Source organism: Thunnus maccoyii, chromosome 21 (assembly GCF_910596095.1).
Source record: "Thunnus maccoyii chromosome 21, fThuMac1.1, whole genome shotgun sequence".
NCBI classification, from domain to species: Eukaryota; Metazoa; Chordata; class Actinopteri; order Scombriformes; family Scombridae; genus Thunnus; species Thunnus maccoyii.
The window spans coordinates 3,248,220-3,273,749 of NC_056553.1; the positions used below are offsets into that span (position 1 = coordinate 3,248,220).

The 25,530-nt window shown below is 41.7% G+C and overlaps 1 protein-coding gene across 1 annotated transcript; it reads right to left on the reverse strand.

Moving 5' to 3' along the window:
• Positions 1 to 25,039, reverse strand: LOC121887735 (cullin-1). Its single transcript, XM_042398667.1, has 22 exons — positions 24,855 to 25,039; positions 13,919 to 14,316; positions 11,228 to 11,402; positions 10,935 to 11,102; positions 10,079 to 10,129; positions 9,907 to 9,997; positions 8,931 to 9,094; positions 8,674 to 8,836; positions 7,781 to 7,911; positions 7,450 to 7,557; positions 7,239 to 7,345; positions 6,907 to 6,955; positions 6,360 to 6,491; positions 6,105 to 6,222; positions 5,318 to 5,394; positions 4,479 to 4,597; positions 2,680 to 2,785; positions 2,445 to 2,492; positions 1,926 to 2,008; positions 1,712 to 1,817; positions 590 to 703; positions 1 to 217 (listed from the first exon to the last, which is right to left on the reverse strand). Exons 2-22 carry the CDS (start codon positions 14,056 to 14,058, stop codon positions 137 to 139), a joined length of 2,331 nt encoding a protein of 776 aa, XP_042254601.1. The 5' UTR covers positions 14,059 to 14,316; positions 24,855 to 25,039; the 3' UTR covers positions 1 to 136.
• Between the last annotated feature and the right edge of the window lie 491 nt (positions 25,040 to 25,530).

The window sequence follows — 25,530 nt, forward strand, 5'->3', positions numbered from 1 at the left end:
TCAGAGGGATCCACACTTTATTACTCAGACATAAAATTAAAAAAAAAAAATGAAGAAGATAAACAAATAAAAATAAAACTGAGGAGAGCCGGCGGGTGCGAGGGAGGGCGGGAGGGAGGGAGGGCGGGGGCGGCGTTCAGGCCAGGTAGCTGTACGTGTCCTTCTCACCGTCCACTCGCTCCAGGTACTCCTTCTCTATCAGGATGTCGATGCATTTCTGTCCACAAGAGGGAGACACGAGCACAACAACAACAACGTCAACACCTGACTGACGTCTGCAGCAGGAAACACGAACATCAACAGTCTCACCTCAACCACTAAAACCAACACGATGAAAAAGAAAATGCTAATAAAACATTTAGAGTCATCGATTGATCGTTTTTTGATAATATGTCCTTCTTAAATGTGAACATTTCCTGGTTTCTTTAGTTTCTTCATATCTTTGGGTTGTTGGTCGAGATAAAAGAAGATATTTCAGGACGACGTCTTGAGGTTTGAGAGACAATAATGAAAATAATGGTCCTATAAACTTCCTACATGAACAGTTCTGAAGGGTGCGTGTGTGTGTGCGTGTGTGTGTGTGTGTCACCTTGATGACGGGGACTCTGGGTTTGAATCGGGACGACAGCTGGTTCAGGACTTCAGCGAGGAGCTGCTGGTGCTTCAGGACCTTCCTCATCTTCATGATCCTCACTATAGCAGCCTGCAGACACACACACACACACACACAGACACACACACAGACAGACAGACAGACACCATCTGTTAGTACAAATCTGATACAACAGACTGAAACACTTTAAACATATAAACTGTGAAGTTCCTCAGAGGAGTGGGGTTTAATCAGCTGATATTTGTTGCTCTTGCAGAAGATATTTTGATCTCAGTGAGTTTGAGGATAAATGAAGCTGAATTAACTAGAGTTAGTTTTACTCTACATACAGGAAACACTGTTTTCAGTGATTGTTATAATTCAGTCTCTCAGGAGAATAACAGGTGTAAAGATAACTGTTAACATGTTTATTGGTATAAACATAAATGACTCTGACGGCTTATAAAGAGCTGAAGTCAAACAGGAACTTCCAGATTTTCTTCCATAAGAGAAACTTTATTAAAATCTCACTGACGTGTAAAAATAAACACTAATAAATAAAACTCCAGTCTGGGATCAGAACCAACAGTTTGTCATGTGACTCGTTTCATAAGTTTAGATAAAGACAAGATTCTTCTGATATTGTTGTTTATTCGATGTTTATGTTTTTATTAGCCTTTAATGAACAGCGTTTCCCAGAAGTCCTGGAGGTTTGTGGTTAAACGTCACAGCTCAGTTAGAGGAGACGAGTGTATGAGTGATGGAGGATTCACAGCGAGTTCAGACGTGTCTGTGAGAACAGACGAGTCTTTACAGCTCAGATTACAGCTGCTCGTCTGAAAATCACCTCACAAGAAAAACACACGAGACTTTACACAACAGCTTCTCTGCTTCTACGTCTTTGTGCTCAAAGTTAAACTGTTGTTTAGCTTCTGACAGCAGCAGCCGTCGTCTTCTAGAGCGTGAACGACAGGAACTCGCTTCAGTTTCAGAAAGATGAAAGAATCTGAACCGCAGATGAGTCGGAGAAGAGACGCGGCAGGAAGTGATGTCATGACTTCAGCTCTCTATAAAACAACAACAAAGAAGAAGATCTGAAGGTATAAACTTGATTTTCACCTGAATGAGGAGCTTTCGATCCTCCTCGATGTTCTTGTGAGTCGTCTCCTGCTCTTGTTTCTGCTCCGTCTTCATGGGGACGTTGATGTTCACCCTCAGCTTCTTACTGCCCACCGGACACACAAAACGTTTATTAAAGCATCAGTGGAACACTTTCAAATCTTTCTGTTACATTCACGTCATTTGTTTGATGTTTATTTGTTTATGTTCTTACTTCTTGTATCCGAGGAAGAGTTTGATGACGGTGTCGGGTTTGAACTCCACCTCGTCCACGTTGGCGTTCTCGTCCTCCAACACCTGACGGACAGACGGACGGTGAGCGAGCTGACGTCAACCTCTCACTGCTTCTCACTGTCAGTAACTCTGACTTCTGTTCACCAGTTGTCATCATAGTGAACTAAACTCTGACATTTCATCAGATTTTAAGTTGATATGTTGAACATCCAGCAGTTACGGAGCAACATTATCGATCATCTGGAGTCATTGATTATAACTGTTTTAACAATTAAAACAACTAACAGATGATCTGAATGTATTTGATCCTGAAAACCTGCTCGTGACCTTTAACCTTTGTGACAGATTCATGTTTGATTCAATAATCTCAGCTTCAACCGACCAGCTTTTACTGACGGAGACAAACACACATTCAACGGTAAACTGGGATCCTCTACTGGTCAGACTGGAGAACAGACACGTCTCTATAAACACACGTGAAGAGGAAACTTTCACTCACCAGCAGTTTAGATTTTAACAAAATCTGCAGAACTTGAACCAGAATGTCCTGAAAGATACAGAAAACTGTCAGTTTATAGATTTAAACTGAACATTTCTACTCATTTATAAATAAACAGAAACAGAAAAACCTGTTTAGTCTTTTCAAGAAGCTTTGATACAAACATGATGCTGATCATCATCATCATCATCATCATCATCATCAGTGAGACATTGATGTGATTGTTGCTGCTTACAGTTTTGATCTGTGTGCTGTCGGTCAGCTGCTGGACGGTGTAACTGTCCTCCGTGTTGTACTGCAGCAGGATCGCCATCTGGAAGGTGGAGGCCTGCAGCGTGTACCTGTAAACAACAACAACAACAACAATAACAACGACAGGTTCAGTACGATCAAACACACAAACACGTCCAGAAAGTCTTTAGATCTTTGTTGCAGTGAAAGTAGTTTGTGTTGAAAGCAGCAGTCATTATTCTCTAAGAGCTTCAGTTGAGTCTAAACTTCATCACAAATATAAAATAAGTTTGAAATCTATTTTTAAAAAGGTCTTTTCATCATCTTAAAGTTTTAAATCCAGATTTATTTTTACTATTATGTTCAAATGAATGTTTCATTGTAACTGAACAGTGAAAACACAGAAACTGTTAGAAGCTTCAGAGCAGCTCAGAGTGAAACTAAGGTACAATAAATATTAATAAAATATAAAAGAAAATATAAAATATAAAATAAAAATATCACTAAAATGTGATTTACTTCTTATCAGCTATAGAGAAAAATACTATGGATGTATAATATTGGATTTTTTGCTGATATTTCCAACTCATTGTGGCCGATACTGATATATGTAGATATTATTACCAGCTGGCTGAGGAGACTATTATACATGCAAGCTTAGATTATACTAAGTATGATCAACAAAGACAATATATGAAGGAAGAATTTAGGAAGACTGAAAACTTTAATGAACCTGCCAAGTGGGAGCAGCAGTAGAGTTTTCTTTGAGTTTATTAGACAGACAGGATTAATGTGTAGGATTTAATCTCTGGTCCACACTCCGGAGCAGAAGGTGGCGGTGATGCACCTGATACGCTGGTTGCCAACCGCCGTTATAAACCAAAAAGATTTTTTTTCCCCAAACAGAGCGATACATCGTGTCAGCCGAGGTGTTTCCTATCTGTGCAGCCGAACACAGCAGCTCCTCTGTGGACTGTTTCACCCTGACGGTCCCAGTGTTTCAGACCAGCTGCTTCTTCCCACTTTAACCTGAATAACAAACTGGGGCTCGGTGCTCCGGTTGGATCCGCACGGAGAGCCGAGGCTAACGTTAGCTGACATTAGGAGTGTTAGCCGCAGCATGACTGGAGGGAAGCACAGCCAGCTAGCCTTCGCTAGCCTCCCAGCTAACATTAGCCCCGGTTCTGCATGTGGATCCAACCGGAGCACCGAGCCCCAGTTTGTTATTCAGGTTAAAGTGAGAAGAAGCAGCGGGTCTGACGGGCAAGCACCAGGACGCACCAGGACACACCAGGACGCACAAGGACGCACAAGGACGCACAAGGACGCACAAGGACGCACCAGGACGCACCAGGACGCACCAGGACGCACCAGGACCGTCGGGGTGAAACAGTCCGTGGAGGGAAGCACAGTTAGGCGAGGGAGGAGAAGGCAACAAATCGGCCTCGTAATCGGCAGAAATGACCGATGCCGATATTTCATTTCAGAGCTTTTTATTGGCTGATACCGATGACGTGCTGATAATATCATGCATCCCTAAAAAATACTTTAAAAAAGACTAAATATCTTGTGTTTTACTACCAACTTGGTTCCCAGACAGTTTGGTTGTGTTTTAAATATATCAGTGTTATATATTCACTCATTGTTTAGTGGCTTCAGTTTCATTTCTGGTTTCAGTTTTTATTGTTTAACTCAGAAACTAAAAGATCAATCAATGAAAACATTACTAGCAGTGACGACTAGTTTAGATGAAGTGTGATAAAGTCAGTCCACCAGTCTGCTCTGACGTCTCTGACTGGTTACCTGTTCTTGAAGCAGTTGGTGACCAGTTCTCCTTTAGACAGGTGATAGAGCCAAGTCAGCTTCCTGCCGCTGTGTCTGCTGGCGTAAAACGCCGTGAAACGCTGATAACTCCTCTCCAGCTGCAGAGAGAGAGAGAGAGAGAGAGATAGAGAGAGAGAGAGAGAGAGAGAGAGAGACACAGAGAGAATAGATAGATAGATAGACAGATAGATAGATAGAAGAAGGTTCAGAGCAGTGAATGAAGGAATATTGGGACCAAAAATTTCACCATTTTCATCAAAACTTTCCTCAAACAACTTTACTAAATGACTTTTTCTGAAGAACAAACTCTGAACTCTGCATCATGTTTGTGTCTCTGATTCATTTCAGTGTTAACAGTTAAAATCATTTTTAAAAAGGCAGAAAGTTTCTAAACATGAACATCATAACGATGGACGTCCGTCTGTCCTTCTACACACCTGTAACCAATGACAACCATGACATCATCTGTTTTACTGCTGCAGCACCAAATTACAGCTATAAAATACATCTTCCCACCAGGACAGGAAGAAAAACTGATTGTGTTTGTACACATTTTAAATCTTACTACACATTAAGATCTTTTTCACAGCCTGAAACAAATGATCATCTGCACATTAAGATATGAATAAAAGAATGAAGAACGACTTGATTTATGTTGATTCAGTGTCTTTGTGAGGATTCATTTGAGTTCCTGACAGACCTTCAAAGGTTTGGTTTTAATGTTAACACTTGGAATCAGGTTTAGATGTTAATGAGTGTGTGCTCACTATGACAGAAGTATAAACGTGTGTGTGTGTGTGTGTGTGTGTGTGTGGTACCTCTGAAGGCAGAGCGAAGGTGCAGGACTGCTGGAAAGGCCAAGACCCAGAGCTCAGGACCTGGATACTGAAGTCCACTGAACACACAACAGAGATCTGTTTAGTCTAAACACACACTGGTTTATCTGTTGTCTTCACATACAAACAGTCAGAAAACGTTAAGTCATACATAAACAAACACAAAGTAAAACATGCAGATTATTTACTGACATGTTAACATCAGTGAACACTAACACAGTTCTGGGAAGAATCACACTGAAAAACAGAGACAACAAAACCAAAGTTGATTTTAAATTTGGTGTTTTTTATGTGGAATATCTTAAAAAACCTCATTTCAACTGGAAACATCTTTTTTTATATTTAAACCTTTTTTCTTATTGAAATCAGCTGCATGATAATAAAAGCATCGCTAGATTTCCTGAAGAGCCCTGAATGTAACGTATGTGTGTTAGTGTGTGTGTGTTAGTGTTTGTGTGTGTTAGTGCGTGTGTGTTAGTGTGTATGTGTGTTAGTGCGTGTGTGTTAGTGTGTATGTTAGTGTGTGTGTGTGTGTGTTAGTGTGTATGTTTGTGTGTGTGTGTGTTAGTGTGTGTGTGATACTGTGTATGTTAGTGTGTGTGTGTGTGTGTTAGTGTGTGTGTGATACTGTGTATGTTAGTGTGTGTGTGTGTGTGTGTGTGTGTGTGTGTTAGTGCGTGCATGTTAGTGTGTATGTGTGTGTGTGTGTGTGTGTTAGTGTTTGTGTGTGTATGTGCGTGCGTGAGTGTGTGTAAGTGTGGTCTCTTACGGTCCAGAGGCTCAGAGTTGGTCAGGTGTTTCTTGAACTGCTCGTTCAGGTCTTTACTGACTCCGATATCCTGGAACATTCGCTGCAGTTTGGACGTGTACTCGAACCCGCACGCTTGCTGCAGGACAACAACAGGAAGTTGTGATCAGTCCGCCAGGAAGCTGTGTGTGTGTGTGTGTGTGTGTGTGTGTGTGTGTGTGTGTGTGTGTGTGTGTGTGTGTGTGTGTGTATACGTGTGAATGATGTGAATCAAACCTTGAGTTTGGAGATCATGCTGGCCTCGGCGTCGTCGCTGGCGCTGTTCTGATGGACCAGACGCTTAGCGAGCATCTTGGCGTAAAACTTCTGGAAAACATCTTTGTCCTCGATGTACTTGAACACAACCATCTGGAGGAGAAAGACACACGTTTAATTACTGCTGAGCTCTGAAGATTTACATTTATTAATATTATTATTATTATTAATCCACTGACACAGAGACAAACATGTGACCGTACATGACAACTAAACTAAAACAGATATGGATCAATAAAAAACAGACTTATTTCAATATAATGACACAACAGAATGTGTTTCTCTCATATTCAGATTTGTTGTTTTTATCATCATATGAAACTAAAGTAAGTTTCCTTCTGAAAACGTTGTTATTGTGTTTGTAAGACGGGAGATTAGCTTCGAGCTAACAGAGATCCCAGTAAAGCAGGAAGTTGCTGGTGCAGAGTTGTAACTACTGACAGATAACAGATCAGTGGGTAAATAGGTCAGTGGCACATTTATATAAACACACAGGTCAACGTCTCACCACTTGGTTGAGTGTGTCCTCCAGCTCTGCTTCCTCTGGGTTTTTAGAGCTAAAGAACAAAACAAACATTTAGTACATTAAAGTTCATCTCACTGTTTATTAACTAGTATGTTTGCAGTAGGAGATAAATTGTGTCTAGTAGATTTGAAACCGTCGTCTGGAGCTCAGAATGTTTCTATCAGACAGTCGAGAGAGAAACAGATTAACTATGAATCTACATTATTTAAATTAAATTAAACTGTTTTCTCCTCTGCAGATTATTTTTATTCACCTGAAGTCACTTGTTTAGTGAATGAAACGGACATAGTTTTAAATCAAACAACAACACCGACCTCTTCTTCAGTAAAGAATCACAGTATCTGGCCAGCAGCTCAGGAGACTTGCTGGATGACTGAGCCATCCTGGTGACGGCGTTGTTGTTTATGAACCGTCCACACGCCTGAGAAAACAACAACGTGTTCATGTACACGTGTGGAACAAAAAACCTCAGAAGATATTTGTCTGTTATCGGACGGACAGATGATGTCAGAGGGTCTCGCTCACCTTGTCGAGCGCCGCCACGAAGCCGGCGTCGTTGTTGAAGGCAGACATGACCAAGGCGTTGTACTTCTTATGGACGTCTAAGGTGGTCTGGACGTACACTTTGGGGTCCTGGAAGAAACAAAAAAACATCTTGTTTATATAAATTCACTTCATCTCTTGTTGATTGTTTCTTTCACACATTTCTGTCCAATGACTCTTATCGCTTAGCAACCACGAATGAACCGCCTGCGTCCAGCTGCAGAGGGTTTGGATCGGTACCTTCACGTCAGACAAAACCTTAAATAAAACTACTCAGATTTGGTATCAAGAGGAGAGAAAGCGTCGGACGTACGTTGAGCGCGGCCTCGCCACACTTCTCGATGGCGGCCAGGCCCTGGTTGTGGATGTGAGTCTCTAGAAGTTTCTTCAGTTCACCCAGACCGTCTGTGATCCGCGACACCAGGTTGTACATCCGGCCCAGGTCTGAGAGAGGAGTTCACACTCAGTTATTTAAAAGGACATTCAAAATAAAACCCATCATCCTCATGCAGGGCTGAAACTCACCATCACATGATGAAGAGAAGCTGGAGAACGTTTGGATTTATACAGTTTATGCTTCAACTATGATTATTAAAATAGATGCTGATTATATTTCATTATGATTTTATCTGTGCTGAGACTTTTCTTCTTCTTCAGTCAGAAAGCTGCAACGATTAATTAATCAGCAACTGTTATGATAACTGAATAATAGTTTCAGGCGTTATTTAAGTAAATATGTTAAACATTTGATGATTCTACGTGTTTCTTCTTCTTCTGTGAGAGTAAACTGAAGGTCTTTGGGTTTTGGACTAACTTGAACTGTGTGAAATTACAAAATATGTCACTATTTTTAGTGAAAAACTTTGAAAATAGTCGGTAGTTGCAGCCCTGAAGACAATATAATAAAATAAGCACCAAATATAGTGACATCAGTTTGGTCTCTCTGGTTTAGTTTCTATTGTTCAAACATCAATATAAATAAAACACGTTGTCCATCCTTAAAAAGAACAAAACACACACACACACACACACACACACACACACACAGCAGTATGGTTTGGCTCTGACGACTCTCTTATTGAACCTTTTATGTCTCCTCACCTCTTTTTTTTTTTATAAGCAAAGACAACGTGGAGAACATTTCGGCAGCCGGCTGTTTGTTTATATGATCAGCTGACTCAGCAACACTGAAATAAAATCTGTCACCTTCGTTCTTGTCGGCATCCAGAAGGTTCTGGAACTCGGTGTGGAAGATCTCCAGGTGTTTCTCTATGAGGACCTGCTCACACTTCCTGGCCAGCTCGTCCTGGGTGGACTCATGGAGGTAAACCTGCACACGCCGCTGCTCCTCCAGCAGCCGGGCCTCCGCCTGAACACACAATGAGATCGTCACCTTCACTCCCCAGTTTCAAAAGAAACAAAAACTCCCATCCTTCACCAGTAAGCGCATGTGCAGCTCGTACCTTCTTCATGTACTCGGTGACGGGGTTCTGCTGGAGGAACTCTGTGCTCTCGCGTGTGTAGAAACGTTCTGTGTCAGTGAGGAACTGACATTCAAAGTACTCTTTGTACACAGACAGCGTGGGGCCTTTGGCGAAGGCGTCCTCTTCGTTCAGGCCCAGCTCAACTGGAGGAGGAGGAGGAGGAGGAGGACAGAGGGGGTCAGACACAGAGAGCAGGTTTTAATGTGAGGTCTTACAACTTCATTAAGATGTTTACAAATAGGAACCAGGTGATAATCCTTGTTAACTGGCTGGATAAAGTGTTAACAGCTACTCAACGAGTCCTGCAGATGTTCTCAGTTAAAGGCCTCTGATTCTCAACTGTGATTGGCTGGTTTTTACTAACTGGACTCCTATGATGCAGGTTTTTGTTTGCAGGTCTTAGTTATTACTATAATTATAGTATTAAGCTCCAGGTAAGACACAGACAACAGTGAGGTTGCTCCAGTGAAGCTGGTAGCCTGCAAGTCTGAAGGACATCAGCAGGGAGGAGAAGAGAGGACGAGACCAAACCTGAACAGAAATAAAGACATGTGGAGAAGTCTGAGGTCAGACTGTGAGAGGTAAAGAGTTTTCTTCTTGATCAGAGCTACAGGGTTAACAGCCCATAATCAGATCTGAGATTAAAAACGTCTGGAATTACATTGAAGCCTTTAGTTTACATAAAAAGCTTAAAATAGTTAGTTAGAGTAACGATTAGAGATATTTGGGTTTGATGTGGGTAAGAACAGGTAGATTCATAAGAACTATAAGAGAAAAGCCATCAGAAGAACCTGCAGCAGGATCTTATTTACACTTCCTGTGTTTGTTTTTCATCATATTTTCATTTCAGGAGTTCAAACTATCATCGTTCCTGAATGTTTCCACAGCTCCATGTGTGATGAGAGTACAGCTCTGTCCTGGTTGGTTGTTCCTCTGTGTTTCTTCATTGACCTACCGTAAGACTGGACCACACCGCTGATCAGTCTGGTGTTAATGGTCTCTCCATTCCTCTCTCTCTCTATCAGCTTCAGCACAGCGTTTGTTACCTGAAAAGACAGAAAATGTTTACTGTGTTGTACCGCTGTGTTGCTTCTCACTTTACTTCTATTAAAAGAAACTCAACACACCTGTTTGTTGAGGGGTCGGAATAAACACTCCCTCCAGGTCACAAGTGCCAGCTGGGGGGAGACAGCAGGGTGCCGGGGAGGCGGGGGAGGGGGAGGGGGAGGGGGGGGTGAAAGAGAAGGTTAACACAAGGTCAAGACTTTAAGCTGCATGTCTGTTATGTGTCTCTATTTCTCCTCTGAGTTCAGGAGCTTTGAAATGACAGAAATCACATATTTAATCATGTGATTAAAGTTTAAACTGGTTGACATGCTGGTGAGGGAACGTTCACTGTGGGAGGATGTGACACCAGTTCAAACTGGACCAGTTCACTCCTACTGCTTTCAAAATCAGGAAATCCTGTTTTTAAACAGATGCTGTTCAAACACTAAAATACATTCAACCCACAGGTAAGCAGATTGATTTTTAAGTTCCATCTTCCGGGAGAAATAGTCAACTTTTTATAATTTAGCAGGAGACAGACGTTGTCCTGGGAAGTAACTCAGCATTCGACTGGTCGGACGTGTGTTGTTAATAAGAAAATCTCTCCACATTATCCTTAAATGTGAGACTACTTAAGGATCGGTGTGACATTTAACAGACGAGTCAGGTGTGTTGACTCGTCGGCCCTCGAGGAAGGAAAAGTTAAATGGCAGCTGAAGCTCCACAGAGAGAAACCCAGAGGGCTGATTTAACAGAATACTTCAACTAACACCCTGAAATATATAATTACACAGGATACACAAACTTCAGAAGGTTTTAAACCGCCTGGCAGCGTCTTTCATGTGTTTTAGTGCTTTCAGTTCCATCTACTGACCATCGTAACACACTGCTGACAGTTTAAGAGACAAACAAACACGTTGCAGATGTGGGTCTTACTGAGTATATCTCGTAGATGCCCTTGCGTCCCTCGTCACACTCTCGTCTGACCCAGTGACGGTTGAGGTAGGCGCAGATCCCGTTGAGGACTTTACTAGAGAAACGATAGTCCTCCCACTGCTGGGTGTAAAACTTCAACACACACTCATCCATTAGATCCTCGCCATCCTGGAGGGAACCCCGAGGAGGAAGGAAAGAAGAATTAGAGGGTGTCACAGTGTTGATGAAAGAGGAGCTTTTAGTTTTAGGGTTTTAAAAATAAAAAAAGGTGTCAGGAGTGTGTGTGGACTCACCTTGAGCAGGCTGGTCAAATAGTTCTTGAGGAACTCCTTGAGTCTCTTGTAGAGCTCCAGGCCTACAAACTGAGCCCCACCTGGAGTGGTGGACTTTTTGGAGGGCTTGGCTGGAGGCACGGAGCCCCGGCCCTGGCTGGACTGGTGGACGCTGGTACAATAGTTATATACATGTCTGAGGGAAGCGTTAAGGAATACAAACACACACACAGAGACACCAAACATCACAGACGAAGCATTCTGAACAAAATCTGATTAAATAAAGAATAAACTCGTCTCCAGAAAGTTGATAACTCAAGTTTGGTTGCATTTAAATATACTCTGCTCCATAGAAGAGATTATTCATCCTTTAATGCATAAAGACAGCAGAGCTGGTTGTAACTGGTGACCAGTGGTGCAGACGCTCTGAGAGGCAAACATGTCACTGACAGACTGAGTGTGTGGTTTAAATGAGTGCTATTATTCTCTGTGAGAAACCGGGTAGATTACAGTCTGGAGCCTTTTATGGCTTCAGGGAAATTATGGCAACCTTTAAAAAGGTAGAAAGGTGCGGAGGAGGAAGCCAGGTTGTCAAACAACAGAATGTGCCCTCAGAGAAAATCATCTCTTCCTGTACTTTACACTCACATCACGCACGCTGTGTATTTAATGTCTGGTCCACCTGTGACTGGAGCTGATGAACACACAAGTTCACTAGCTAACGGCCCTTCTTCATTAACAACAGTAAAAGTTTATGCAGGGGCAGGTTGGCCGCTCCAAACATGGCGGACAAATACATTGATTGGCGCAGGAGCAGGTTTACGTCGCTGTGTGGCCGCTAAATGATGAACGCCACATCGTATATCATAATCACCACAAACGTAAAACACGCTCTCTCTCCACTTAGATCAGAACGAGATGGTTGACTCTCGGTGTCTCTCACTCACACAGCAGAGCAACAAACTTCAGGTTATACTTTACTCGAGGCCACTACGACTGAAACAAAGTGCAGTAGTTAAGGGAGACGGTACGAGCAGTTTATCAAACCGTTGAACAAGCGGAACATAAACTTAAATGTGACGTCGTCTCTCTTCTCATCCACAGCCGCTATATTTTACAGCTATACGGAGCTCGTTACGCTACTAGCGAACTGTTATGGACGAGCTCAAACCGGACGTTCATTGTATGTAACGACTGTAGACTTCAGGCTGATACCTGCAGGAGGAGAAACCTGCATTTACACATCATTCATTTACTGATCCAATATGTGCCTCAATTATATTTTTCATATTTGTGTAATATATTAACATTAAATATCCATTACTAAAGGAAAACAACCAAATCTACAGTTGAATGTATCAGGTAGACAATGAATAAATCACCAAAATTATGGAAAAAGTGAGTTATTTTCATTTTTTTTGGTTTCTGAACCAGTGAAAACACACACGGAGGCAGTAAAACTCTGATCTACAACAGGTACGCTGAACAAAATAACTCCTAGATCAGGACGTCCTGATGATTTTACCTTCCCGCCTGTCAAAAACAATCAACACTATTTATGAACATTTTCGGAAGACTTTATGAACACTGTGTTCACACATTGTTTTTACAGCTTTATATAATAATTATAACTCTGAGTTGAAACAAATACTTTCTCTGAGATAATATTTGTTAGATGAAGATTAAAGTAAAGACAAGATGATGTTTTAAAGAGAAACTTGCTTCCTGTTTCCAGGACTTCGGCCTGCTGGCTGCTCTGTTGTTTTAACTCAGTACCTCAACACGCAGCTATAAAACAGGTTTTGTTTTCCAGTAAAGAAGGAAGTGATGCATCAAATATGACACACAGCGAGGGCGGAGACTAAATAAACAACCAGCAAAACACAACGGTAAATATTTACTGTGGTATTTCTTTCCCGCCGCTGTCGGGTAAGCGAGCATCATTAGGAGTCCCAGATTATGACTCGTCTCACAGGTAAACCGGAGGATGTGATTGGCTAAGAGGGCAAGTGGAGACTTGACAGCAGACGGAGAAACATTGAAGTCATACTCGCCCTGAGTGGAAATGATTCGACAGGAAAATTATCTGCAATTATTGTGGATTAAGATTTACGCAGGAATGACAAATTTGATGCTTCCAGCTTCTCCAGACTGAGGATTTACTGCTGTTCTCTGTTTTATATCATTATAAACTGGATCTCTTTGGTTTTTGGACCAGTGGTTGGTTGGACACAGTAAGACACACTGTCACCGTTTTCTGATATTTTATACACCAAATAATTAAATAATTGTTAGCTGCAGCCCTGAACAACTAAAAATATACCATTTTTTAAAGTTTAAAGCTAACCCTTGTACATAAGGAGGAGGAATACAGGGCTGCAACAAACGATTATTTAACATATCAATTAACCTGCTGATTATTCTCTCCTTCATCTATAACTGTGGTCCATCCTAATTTTTCCAAAGCCAAAGATGATTTAAGGTATTTAAATTGCTTGTTTTGTCTGAATAACACTTCAAAACTCAAATAGATTCAGTTTAAAACAACCTAGAACCAGCGACTGCTTTAAAATGACTAACGATCGATCACATTTGTCACCTATTCATTTTCTGTGGACAAACAGATCGATCAAGTAATGGTTTCAGGTCTGTTCTACTAGAATCACATCCACACAGCATCAAGCAGCCCTCATCTCACAGCGTTTGGGATACGTGTAGAGTTCCATGTAGCGTGACTTGGCCATGCTTTGCCGTGTGTACACCTGCTGGATGCCAGCCCGCAGGTCGTCCCATATCTGGTCCAGGCCTATCTGTTTCAGTCCGTGGGGGTTCTGGGTCCTGTTTGACGACATTGTAGAGCCCCTGTCCTCGCCTCGCCTCTCCCTACCGAACAATGCCCTCCTTTCCTGCTCCGGTGAGCGTTCTCCCCCCGGCTCCTCTCCTCGGTCGCTCTCTGTCCTGACTCGCTCAGCTCTCAGGCAGCGGCAGCAGCAGCGCTTCAGGAAGCCGGTTGTCGGATGCGAGGCGGGATGCAGTCCCACTCTGCACGCCTGGGTGGCGCAGTCTGCCACTCCTCCACCTAAAAGCTTCGGCGCTCCTCACCAGATGACCTGCGAAGGAAACAAAGTGAAGAAAAGGTACGTTTTGATTAATGATCTTTGATTTTGCTTCGTCATTGTCAGAAAATAAACTGAATAAAATAAACTCTAGTCTTCAGGATTAATCTCAAACCCCCAGAATGAAGAATCAATACATGAGGCCTGAGTTTGGTTAGAACTGTTGGTAGTTATCCAGGTAGGTTATGAGGATTTACCTACTAACACCTGGCTCTGAGCCCTGGAGACTGGCTGCTGACCGGAGCCTGACGTCACTCAGCTAATTACAGATTAGTCCACTTCAACGCCTTCTTTCACCAGTGAAGACAGAGCCCGGTCTCACACGTCTACCAGGTTTCCTCTCAACCACAACAAACATTTATATATTTACATTATTCCTTCCTTATCCAGACTTGTGATAAAAACACAGTTCAACAGGATAAAAAGCTTTTCAATGTGAACTTGGGAGAGTTTGACGGTCCGTCTTACGAGCGTGGACAAAATAAATATATGCATAAAACACGAGGAGACAAATCTGACAACGACTCCAGATCCGAGAGTGTGAATGTGAGGTGAGGTCACGACTGCGACGCCGTCGCGAGAGTAAACGCAGCTGGTTTTTTAAAAGTGGCAGTGATGACAGTGCAGGGAGGCCAGATCATTAAGGCTAATTGACAGACCCGGAGCTGTAATTTCATCCCCGCCGTCAGGACACGAGGAGAAGGTAAATGAACGCCACAGTTTGCAGCATCGACATCTTTCGAGCCACAAAGACGGAGGGAGACAAAAACTGACAAAGAGAGAAAAAACTAAAGGACGTTTAACACCGGCCAGAGTATCTGGGCAGATTTAATCCTACATAAATAAAGTGATTAGAGCAAATATTCACACTTATTCATGTTTGATTGTTTTATAAAACTGAGACAAGTGGGTGTAATAAGGCTTTTGTGGACAGTGATCAACAGAAAAGTCATTTCATTTCAGTTATTTATTTATTTATAAAGGACAACACACATTAATCAACACTTGTGTTAATGTGCGTCTGTAAGCCAGCTGGATCGTTTTCAACTGCAGTCCTTCGGTGAGACGTTTTGAAACCTATAAAGTCATAAAATTTTCAGAACGAAGACAACAAGGCGCCATAAAGACGGCGACAGCAACAAAACAAGAATTCTCAAGACAAACACAAACCCTGCAGGAAACATCAGCACAACAACAACAACAACAACAACAAGCATCATTTCACATAAAGCCATACAAGCAACACACAATCTTTAATCTGATCTACATTAAGTGTCAGACGGAGACAATAGTATGAATCCTAATTCTGTGTAATAGTGGAGCATAACTCTTATTAAAGTATGAGATGACATCGTTGGTTGTGGTGTTTACTACATGCTTAAATAAATGCATTTAATAATTTAAGGAGTGTTTTTTATTGTTAGAAACACAAATGCAGAAAAATATGTTCTGATTAGTTGAAACCGGAGATAAACACCCACAATGCACCATTTATCTGAATGCTCCGATCCAAACTCGTTCAAAAACAATTAGTCAATTAACTGGTTAGTCAATCAACAGATTACATGCAACAATGTTAATAATTAATTATTTCTGTCATTTATGAAGCAAACATGACCATTAACTTCTCAAATGTGAGGATTTGTCTTTGTTTTCTATCATTGTAAGTTTTATCTTTTTGAGAAAAACACATTTTCAGATGTCATCTCAAACTATTTTCAGACAATTTATAGAGGGTTAATTGATAAATATTGTCCAATTAAATCAATAATAATAATAATAGTTAGTTGCAGCCCTCTTCCAAATCAGTCAAAGCTGCAATGACACCAATCAGATGTCACTCACACGAGGTAACTGATGATTTCAGTGTTTTCCTTGAAGACACAGATGGGAAGAAGACAAACACTTGACTTGATAGAAGATTTAAAATCAATTAAGTTCATATTTGACAGCTCTTATCAGGTTCAATCAAGCAGGAGAAACACAGGATATGACATCAAGTGTTATTTCCCAACATGTAGCATCACTGTAAGTGCTTACTGGCACCTTTGAACGTGTAAGAACAGTCATTAAAAAAACAACAACAGAGAATGACGTCTTTGCTGTGTGAACGCAGCCTAAAAGAAGCAGAGAGAAGCAGAGAGAAGCAGGGGTGTGTTTGGGTAGAAAACTGCTGTGTACATGTAGGCAGCGCTGCTATATTTAGCAGGACCAGGCACGCAGCGCTGCCTGTCTCTGGCCATTCACAGCTCTCAGGCCCTGAGACTCAGGACGTGACCCAGGTGCAACAGTCTGTTAGTGGTAGAGAGGGAGAGGAAGCCCAGTGACCTGCTCTGTTTACTTCCTGTCCCTGTTGACGGCGCGCTGCCTCCGCACGCTGAATGAACACTTGACGTATTAGCGGACTTAAGTGGAGTGACGGCGCCAAATCTGCTGCCGCTTATCAAGACGAGAGAAAACTAAACACTGAAACTGAAATGTACTTTCATTCTGAGATATAAAAACAAGAGTGTGTATTTCCTGGTGACACAGTCAACACTTACTGTATTCAGATATACTGTACATGCAGCATATTCAGTGTATTCATGTCTAATCAACAGTCCAAACCAGAAAGATATTTAGTTTAAATAAGAAAAGCAGCTTCAAAAATGACTTGAACGACTTATCAACAATCAATTTAAGTTGCAGATAATTGATTTGTCAGACGATTGTTGATGTTTTTTGATTGATAAATAACTGAATGTGTCAGCTGATTGTTTTAGCATCTTCCTGTTTTCTTACCATAGCAACAAAATCACATTTTCTCATTATTTCCTTGCAAAACAATTTCCCAAACACTGCAAAAAAACATTAACTTTAGTTCTTCTTCAAGCAGCACTATGAGGAAGGCTGGTAAAAGAGGAAGCACTGAGGAAGAGGAAAAGTCTTGACACAGCAGTAAGGCCTGAAGCACATCAAGACTTGGATCAGGCCTTCATCAGTCACTAAAATCTGTCGTCCTCTCCACGCCCAGCCTCCGTCTCCAGCATCCCCCCCCCCCCCCCTCCTCCTCCTCCTCCTCCTCCTCCTCCTCCTCCTCCTCCTCCTCCCAAACACTGACCACAGCACTGCAGCTGCAATCTGCTGCCACCGCTCTCCTCTGACGGCCACCGACTGCTACCACAACCACACTAAATGCATTTCTGCTTTACAGATGCTTATTATATCAGACGTGTCATGACGTTAAATGGAATTCTGCCACTATATGACCAAAGCTAGATTCACAAATATCATCACAACTAGTGTTTTATTTGTGCTGGGAATGAAATTCAACATCTACACGCATGTCAGGGACTTTAATGGGAAAGCAACTGTATAACAGAGCCTGAGCAACATAAAGCCTTTTATATTCCATGCAGGATTAAGCAATACATAAAAGGACATTTTGTCCATTTACCACCAACACAAGTAAAGGAAGTGATTCTGGGTGTGCAGGTTACAGAAGCTGGTTATTGCACAAACTCTCAGGCCAGTTTCACTTTCTCACCAGCTGCAGCAAGAAGATGAACAAACTTCACTGCCATTACTAAGCTGGTGGAGTTACTGGATTCCTCGGATGTAGCTAATAGTTGAGGCATCTCACTGATGAAATGAAAATGTTTGTTAGCTTCAGATTTCCTTTATTCCTCATCATAATGATCCAAACTTTTGATCAAACACAACAAAACAGGTCAACTGTAGGCCATACTGTAAGTGAAACATCTATCTTTCTCAATATGGTTCATTTTCAGGTGGATAATCAATATTTTACAGCTAAACTTCCTAAAATATTAATGCAGGATGTGTAAACGTCTCACTCACAAACTCACAAACCTTCATGAGTGAAGAGTGAAGACGATAACGTTAGCGTGCACACTGACATGTTGTCTTCCCCCTGACACGTTAAATGCTGCATGTTTTTGTTTTCACACCACACAAGTAATTAATGGATAATATTTTTACACATCTCTGAAATTTGGATTTGACATATTGGAGGGGAAATCATGAATTAAACTGTGAAATTTACAGATAATAAGCATGTGTCTCTTTTAGCTAACTTTTAAAACATCCACTGAATATTCATAAAGCTGAGAGACGAATCTGGAAAACAAAAGCATAACTTTTTACCAACACCAAAAAAACCCCCCACTAATGTTTGTAGCGTCGTCAGGTGTTAAATTCGCAGCCTCCGGATGCTGTTTCATGTGTTATCTGATGGATGCGGATCCCGGCCTGTCGGCTGCAGGCCCACAAAGCTCGGCTCCAGATTCTGGACCCGAGTTTCAGCCCCCGTCCTCTTCCTCACTAAAGTCGGAAAGGCAGCCCTACCTGAGGTGCTCCGGCAGTTGCCATGGCAACTGGGGCAGACAATACCGTCGAGTAGCCGTTTGACTACAGAAGGTAGGGCGTTCAGTCTGCTGCCTCTCCTCTTGTGCTTCTATTCACTGGCGGTAAAAAAGGTGCCCTTCACTGCAGCACTGGGATCAGATTTCAGATTCCCACAGCAGAAGCTATGAGACGCCGTGTGTGACTACAGTATCTGACCTATAATCAGTTCCACTGCTGTGTGACATCAGGGAGCAGGATGCCCACGGCTTGTTGAGTGACAACAGTTTCTAGAAAGTCTGTTGTGAAACAGGAATCCCGTGCCTGGTCGTCAACAACAGCGCTACGGCCGACAACCTTCCTCCTTCACATGACAGGAATGGCTGTTCAAAGTTCAAAGGTCATAACTTCAGGGAGGAACTATATGTGTCCACGCCGTCGCAACTAGACTGTCAACAAGTACTGCAGCGGGCCTGTTTTTATTCACTCATGATGGTGTCATCTAGCCGAGAGCAGCAGAATAACATCGCTCCTCTCCTTCAGACTTGAAATAATCCTGACGCTGGAGGACTAGCAGAGATGTGCTGGATCGGTATCTGTGCCGATACTGACCTGATTAAGCAGACTGAGTATGTGACCACATGCAGTCATGATGAGCCACCAACTCAGTTTTTAGCTCCACAGCAATTCCTGGTCTCAAGTTACCTCAGACAAAAATGATTTCAATTAGTTCCAAGCAGAAAGGTTGTTTGGCACGGCAGCTTTGCTTTTTTTATAAAAATAAAACCCGATCAGTTCATTTCGCGAATCAGCGTCCACGTTCATGAAATAAAAAAACTAATTTGTAAAGTACTAAGCAAGTTATCAATACTTAATTGGATGACGGACACTACAGTTACAAACAGAAAGTGTCTGCAGCAGAGTGAGACGTCTGTCCTCCCTCCTGCTCTCTGCTGTAAACACACGCAGCTGTTAGCGAGCAGCTGCTCTCATGTCTCCTCGGGTCTCCGTGCTTGTTTTCAGCAGAAACTCCCCCGCTGTCTGCTCTCCGGATGACAGGCAGGTCGCTCCGGTTCTGGTCCTAAGCGACGCTCGTCCTCTGGATCGACCCGCATCTACGTGCGTTGCAACCTCACCGTCACACACACGCGTACTCTCTACACACTGAGCTATTCCTTGAATGAGCTACGCTAACTTATATAACACATTTTAGTTTAAAAAATATCTTAAAATACTTTTTTTTAATTCCCCAATGTTTAGGCCTGGTAGAGCTGCAATACACCGGCAGAAATCCGGCACAGAGTTAAAATTTGTGAAAACAGGGCACCAGTACGCTGAACTGGCAGATTGAAAGTATCAGAATCAGGAGGGAGGAAGTTGGATTAGTGCATCTCCAAGAGCAAATATTTCCATTTCACTCTGTTTTGCACCAAATATTAAAAACATTAAAACATTTATGTGACTACAGTCCCCTTAGGACATCATAGGCAACTTTAGATTATTTATTTTTACACTACTTAAGGAGGAGAGAAATTCTAGAGGCTGGTTATAAAGCCTGAAGCTGAAAAAAGGGTATCGTTTAAAAAAATATTAAAATCTCTGTGGAGGGTGGAGGAGACTAACTGGGCAGAGAGGGGAAACTGGGACACCATCCTGTTGTTTCCAGCAGTAGCAAACAAACTGTACAGATTTCTTAGTTCTTCTTCATGTATTTCTTCATATTTAAATAAAAACGGCCCACAAAAATAAGTTCTTACCCAGGTTTTTGCTGTCCAAAGTAGCATAAGGACTCCAATATCCCAACAGATTTTCATACTGGGATGTGTAGGTGATGACTGGTTATCTGCCAAAGTGTCCGGCAGTAAACTGGAGAGCCAAACCTCACCTGCATCCAGCTGGTGGTTTCTCTACTCTCCCACAATGAATAAGTGTTTACTGCCCTTGTAGTGCAGCAGGATTTAGCACAACTCAGGAACCGGAGTGTGTCTGCCTTTAAGTCGAGTGTGCGAGAGAGAGATTTGCTGAACGGGAAGGATACAGGGAGTGGTGGAGAGACGCAGAGAGGAGGAAAGAGAGGGAGAGCGGTGCTCGTGGGAAAAAAAGCTCAGCCTGGTAAATCTGATTACCCTGGTCACCGTGTGTCCTGGCCAGACTCAACAACCCAATACCCTACATTCACAAACACAAACAATGCAGACCACAGCAAAATAAACACCAACACACACACACATTTAAAAACACCTGCCATCACCTCTGCATTTTAACACACAGAGTCAAATAAATAAAATATGTTCAGAACTTCTTTTAATCTCCTTCTGACATCAAATTCTGAGGAGCGATGAAGCTTCGGCTGAATCACAGTGATGACATGTTTGTAACGTGTGTGTGTTTTTGTGTGTGTGTGTGTGTGTGTGTGTGTGTGTGTGTGTGTGCTAACCGATCATGTGCCGGGTTCGTCAGTGAAGGGGGACATTTCATTAGCGTAAGCAGCTTTTGATTTCTGTTGCTCTGCTCAGCATTCAGAAAAGCAGCCGAGCAGAGACTCTCGGTCCCTCTGGACTGACGTTAGGATCGCCGTCCTCAGCGCTGTCACTTCCTCACACCTTGCACATAATAAGCAGACAGACCTGGACGGGTCAGACAGGGTAAAGGAGGAGGAAGGACAGCACAATCGTGGCTGACATTTATCTAAAACCTTCTACACAGGCCCAATATCAACAACCAGATCATTTCTAATGATACCTGCGTGTTGACATCCTGCTGATTCGCTGATACTGCTGCCCTATTACGCTGCCAAACATGCAACAAATGCATCTGATTTCTGCTGTGCATGTCGGCATGATGTGAAACAGAGAAAGTATCAGTCCTGCTAAACCACACATGTGAAAGTGAGCTGTAGCTTGTTGAGAAAAGGGCACATCAGGTGCAACACGTGCTCCGTTTAGTATAAACATCTGTGAAGAGATCGCCTTAAATAGTTATTTCCCATCGCATTAAATATGGAAATGCAACATTCCCCTCAAAGCCGCAGAACAAGGAATCTTTGAGCGGAACACACCAACAGCTCCACAACATTAATAAAACTGTCAGAGAGAAGACAACTAGCGGTGCAGGCGGTATTTTTGTGTTGTTTTATGCAATAAAGGTTGACTGAGCATCCACGCTTCTCCTCAAACTGACACATTCCTCTAGATGTAACAGAGCACATGTAAAGGAGGATATCAGCCTTTCCTTTGTTGTGTTTTGCCTCTGAAACAGAAGTGTGCAGTTATTTTATCATGGTAAATATACACAGTTTATATTATATACTGCTCTAAAAACCAACAGTATGTTGTGAACAAACACACGGATCCTCCCAGCACTCTGACAGTTTGATTCTGAGGGGGAACGACGTGTCGACACTTGTACAATTAAGCCTCATCACTCACTGGAGGAAACTCTTTATAGTGAGGAAAACTCAAAATACAGCTGACATGGACACACAGAAACTGGATGTTACATCAAAAGCTGCAGGCTGACAGAATTAACATCATGTGCCGTATGAGATAAACTCACATCTAGTCCCAGTAAAGAACACGCAGAGAAGCAGAGATCTACTGGTGGTGAATTTACAGTAAAACATGTAAGAAATCAACATTTTCTCTGCATTAAATTACCTCCACTTCCAGTATTCCCATATGGAAGAGTATAAATATGATACTAAGTGACATCAGCTTTAAAAAGAAAGTCCAATATTACTTTTATTGCCAATATTTGACTGTAAACATTTTATGACCATTTCCCTTTTGGCATGTGTTACTTATCACAAGCCAAACTAGAAACATAATACAACTAGAATATGATTTTTAGAGTGTTTGTACTGAGATTCTTCCACTCATGTGTATCTGTAACAGCCACAACTGGTCGGAAAGTATCAGTGATCTATAAGAACAGTGTATAACCAGGTGGCAGCTGTAATGTACTGTGTACCTGTCTGAGCAAATGGAGAATACGTTACTGCAAATATGAATAAAATGCCAAAAAATAAAATGTGTGACGTGACAGCAGAGCTCCTGCATCTTGACCCCTCAATACTAACCATTTACAACTTCTATAATGAAATGTAATTAATGGGAATATAAGATAACTAAATATACCAGCAGTGAGTTTGTTTTTCACTTTAAAGTCAAGAGAAACAGACAGCCAACAGTTTCCTCCATCAGAGGTGTCCTGGTTACAGCTGTGATAGGATTTATGGGATTTTGTCTTACTTAATGTTTGTTTTTTTTAACATTACAATCAAGGATATTGATCAAATACAGATACAATCCTCAGTCTGACCCAAAACAAATCTCCTTTTGACAATTTTCCAAACATCCACAGGCCTGGAAGATTATTTCAATAGTTTCCTGGTATTCCAGGAGTGTGGGAGTTCTGTTTTGGGTTCAAATGAATCAAATCTTCCAGTGATTCAGATTTGTAAGAAAATACTAACTACTGACTTGTAAAACAGCACACAGCTAATCATGGGAGCTATTAAGCAATGCGTCTCTGTCTGGGCAAACGGAGAACACATTATTGAAGACAAATGGTTTAAAGAAACTACAGAAGATAAAATATTTGATGTGGTAGCAGGACTCCTGCATACTGTCACCTAAGAAACTCTATAATGTTTCCAGGTCTGCTCGATTAATGTTACAAACTCCCAAAACCATCCGTGAGTGAATTAAAACTGAACAAAGTATGCCAACTGGTTTTTTTCCTCCAACAAAGAGGTTTCTGATTGTTCAACGGAGACCAAATTAATCGAAATCAGATACAATCCTAACTCTTACTAAAACGTATCTCCTTTTTGACAATTTTCCAAACATCCCTGGGCCTTGAAAATAATTATTTCAATACTTTCCTGATATTCCAGGAGTGTTGGAGCCCCGTCTAAAGGTTTATATGAATCAAATCTTCCAGTCATTCTTATTTGAGTCATCTTATATTGGTATGACTGTCACGTTGTCAACTAGTAATCTCCATAACATGTCCAAGACTGCTCAATTAATAGTTTGGTTTATAGTTTAATTGTTAAGTTAATAATTTAATTGTTAGTTATAAAGTCCCAACTGCCAGGAGAAAGAGCCTGTCAGCTACTAATAAACAATATTTTCCTCCAACAGAGGCTCACTGATCATTCAACAGAAACAAAACTGATCAAATACAGATGCAATCTTAAATCTTATCTTCTTTTGACAGTTTTCCAAACATCCGTAGGCCTGGAAAACAATGATTTTAATACTTTCCTGGTATTCCAGGAGTGTGGGAGCCCTGTTTAGGGTTCAAATTCATCAAATCTTCCAGTTATTCGTATTATTTTATTCATGCGTGAATTGAAATGTAACCAAGTGTACCAACTGTGTGAATGTTTGTATTTTTTAACGTTACAGTAAAGGTTATAAATATCATCTTAACTGCCAAGAGAAAGAGCTACTAACAAACAATATTTTCCTCCCACAGAAGGGTTCTGATCATTCAACTGAAATAAAATTGATCAAATACAGATACAATCCTAACTCTTATCTCCTCTTCACAGTTTTCCAAACATCCATAGGCCTTAGGCATAATGATTTTAATACTTTAATGATATTCCAGGAGAGTGGGAGCCCAGTGTCAGGTTCAAATCACCATCCTTCACTCCAAAGCGGCAGAAGGCCTATCTGTTACGTTTAATGACCAGCTATGGCAACCTAACCTAAATGGAGGGCTGTGTAATCATTTCACAAAACACGACGAAGCCATATATTGCCAAGATTTGTTGAGATTATCCTTTGCTGATCTGCGAATGGAGTCAGACACAGCTACGCAACACTGCTAGCTCTCATTAGCTTCTCAGGCTAGCCGAGTTAGCTCGTCAGTAACTTGCTTTTTTTCAAAGTCAGTCTCTACTCGGATTATGTTTCTCGTTCGTTTAGAGTCAGGTGTGGTGTTTGGATGATATTTGAGATAAAAGCTGTGTTCACCGAGCTAAACGTAGCGTCCGAGGCAGACTAACTGCCTGCGGTGTAAAATGGCAGCCTAGCTTCTCGGGCTGCTCAATAATGAGTCAGGAAAACAGTTAACGTTAGCCGTTAGCTGTAGCCAGCTAGCTGTTAGCCAGGCTGATTGTCATAAAGAAAAGAGCGCCACCAGCCTCCGTTCACGACTCTGAAACGTCTTCTTACCATTTTCAGGCCGTCGCTGTCACGGTACAGTCGTTGTATGTGTGGATTTTCGGGCCCAGAAGCTGTCTCCTCCGCCGTGTTTCGCGTCTCTGTGTGTGTTTGCGGTCCGTTGCTAACTGCGACCGCTCGGCTCCGTCCGCACAAAGATCAGTTCAGCAGCCACCGAATCATGCTGCGTTCAGGCGCCGTCGGAAACACGGAGCTTCAAACCGACCCAGCAGCTGAGATGATACGCAGTATAAATGAAAATGGAAATGTTCTAAGTTGGAGATATTAACACAAAATTAAAGAAGCTAATTTCACATTTTAAAAGGAAATTGTCATCACATTTAATACATGATGTCTAATCATTTCTTGATATATATTTCCTTCTTTTTCCTTGCATTGTTTTTCATGTATTTCTTTGTTTTTAGTGGATTGTTGTCTCCTGATCGGTTACTTTTTCTGCTCATTTTGTGTACTTCTTGTTGTCATTTAGTTTTTGCTGTATTTTCCTAAATTATGTTGGCTTAATTTTTTTAGTTTTGTTTTGTTTTTGTTTTGTTTTTGTTTTTTTCCTTTTTTGTTATTGTTTGTTTTTCTCATTAAGTTGAGTGGAGGTTGGTTGTATAACTTTGTGGCTTCTTGACCTTTCCTGACACATCTCTTACTTTTTATCATCTGGATTTTATGCAGT

Bases quoted from the DNA above. Each gene is read 5' to 3' on its own strand.
- LOC121887735 (XM_042398667.1), bottom strand. From the start codon at position 14,058: ATGTCGTCAAACAGGACCCAGAACCCCCACGGACTGAAACAGATAGGC. The intron at 7,558-7,780 runs GTACGTCCGACG...TGTTTCTTCCAG, and splicing joins GTGGCGAGGCCGCGCTCAAC to GACCCCAAAGTGTACGTCCA. The intron at 2,009-2,444 runs GTGAGTGAAAGT...TCTGTCCGTCAG, and splicing joins TGTTAAAATCTAAACTGCTG to GTGTTGGAGGACGAGAACGC.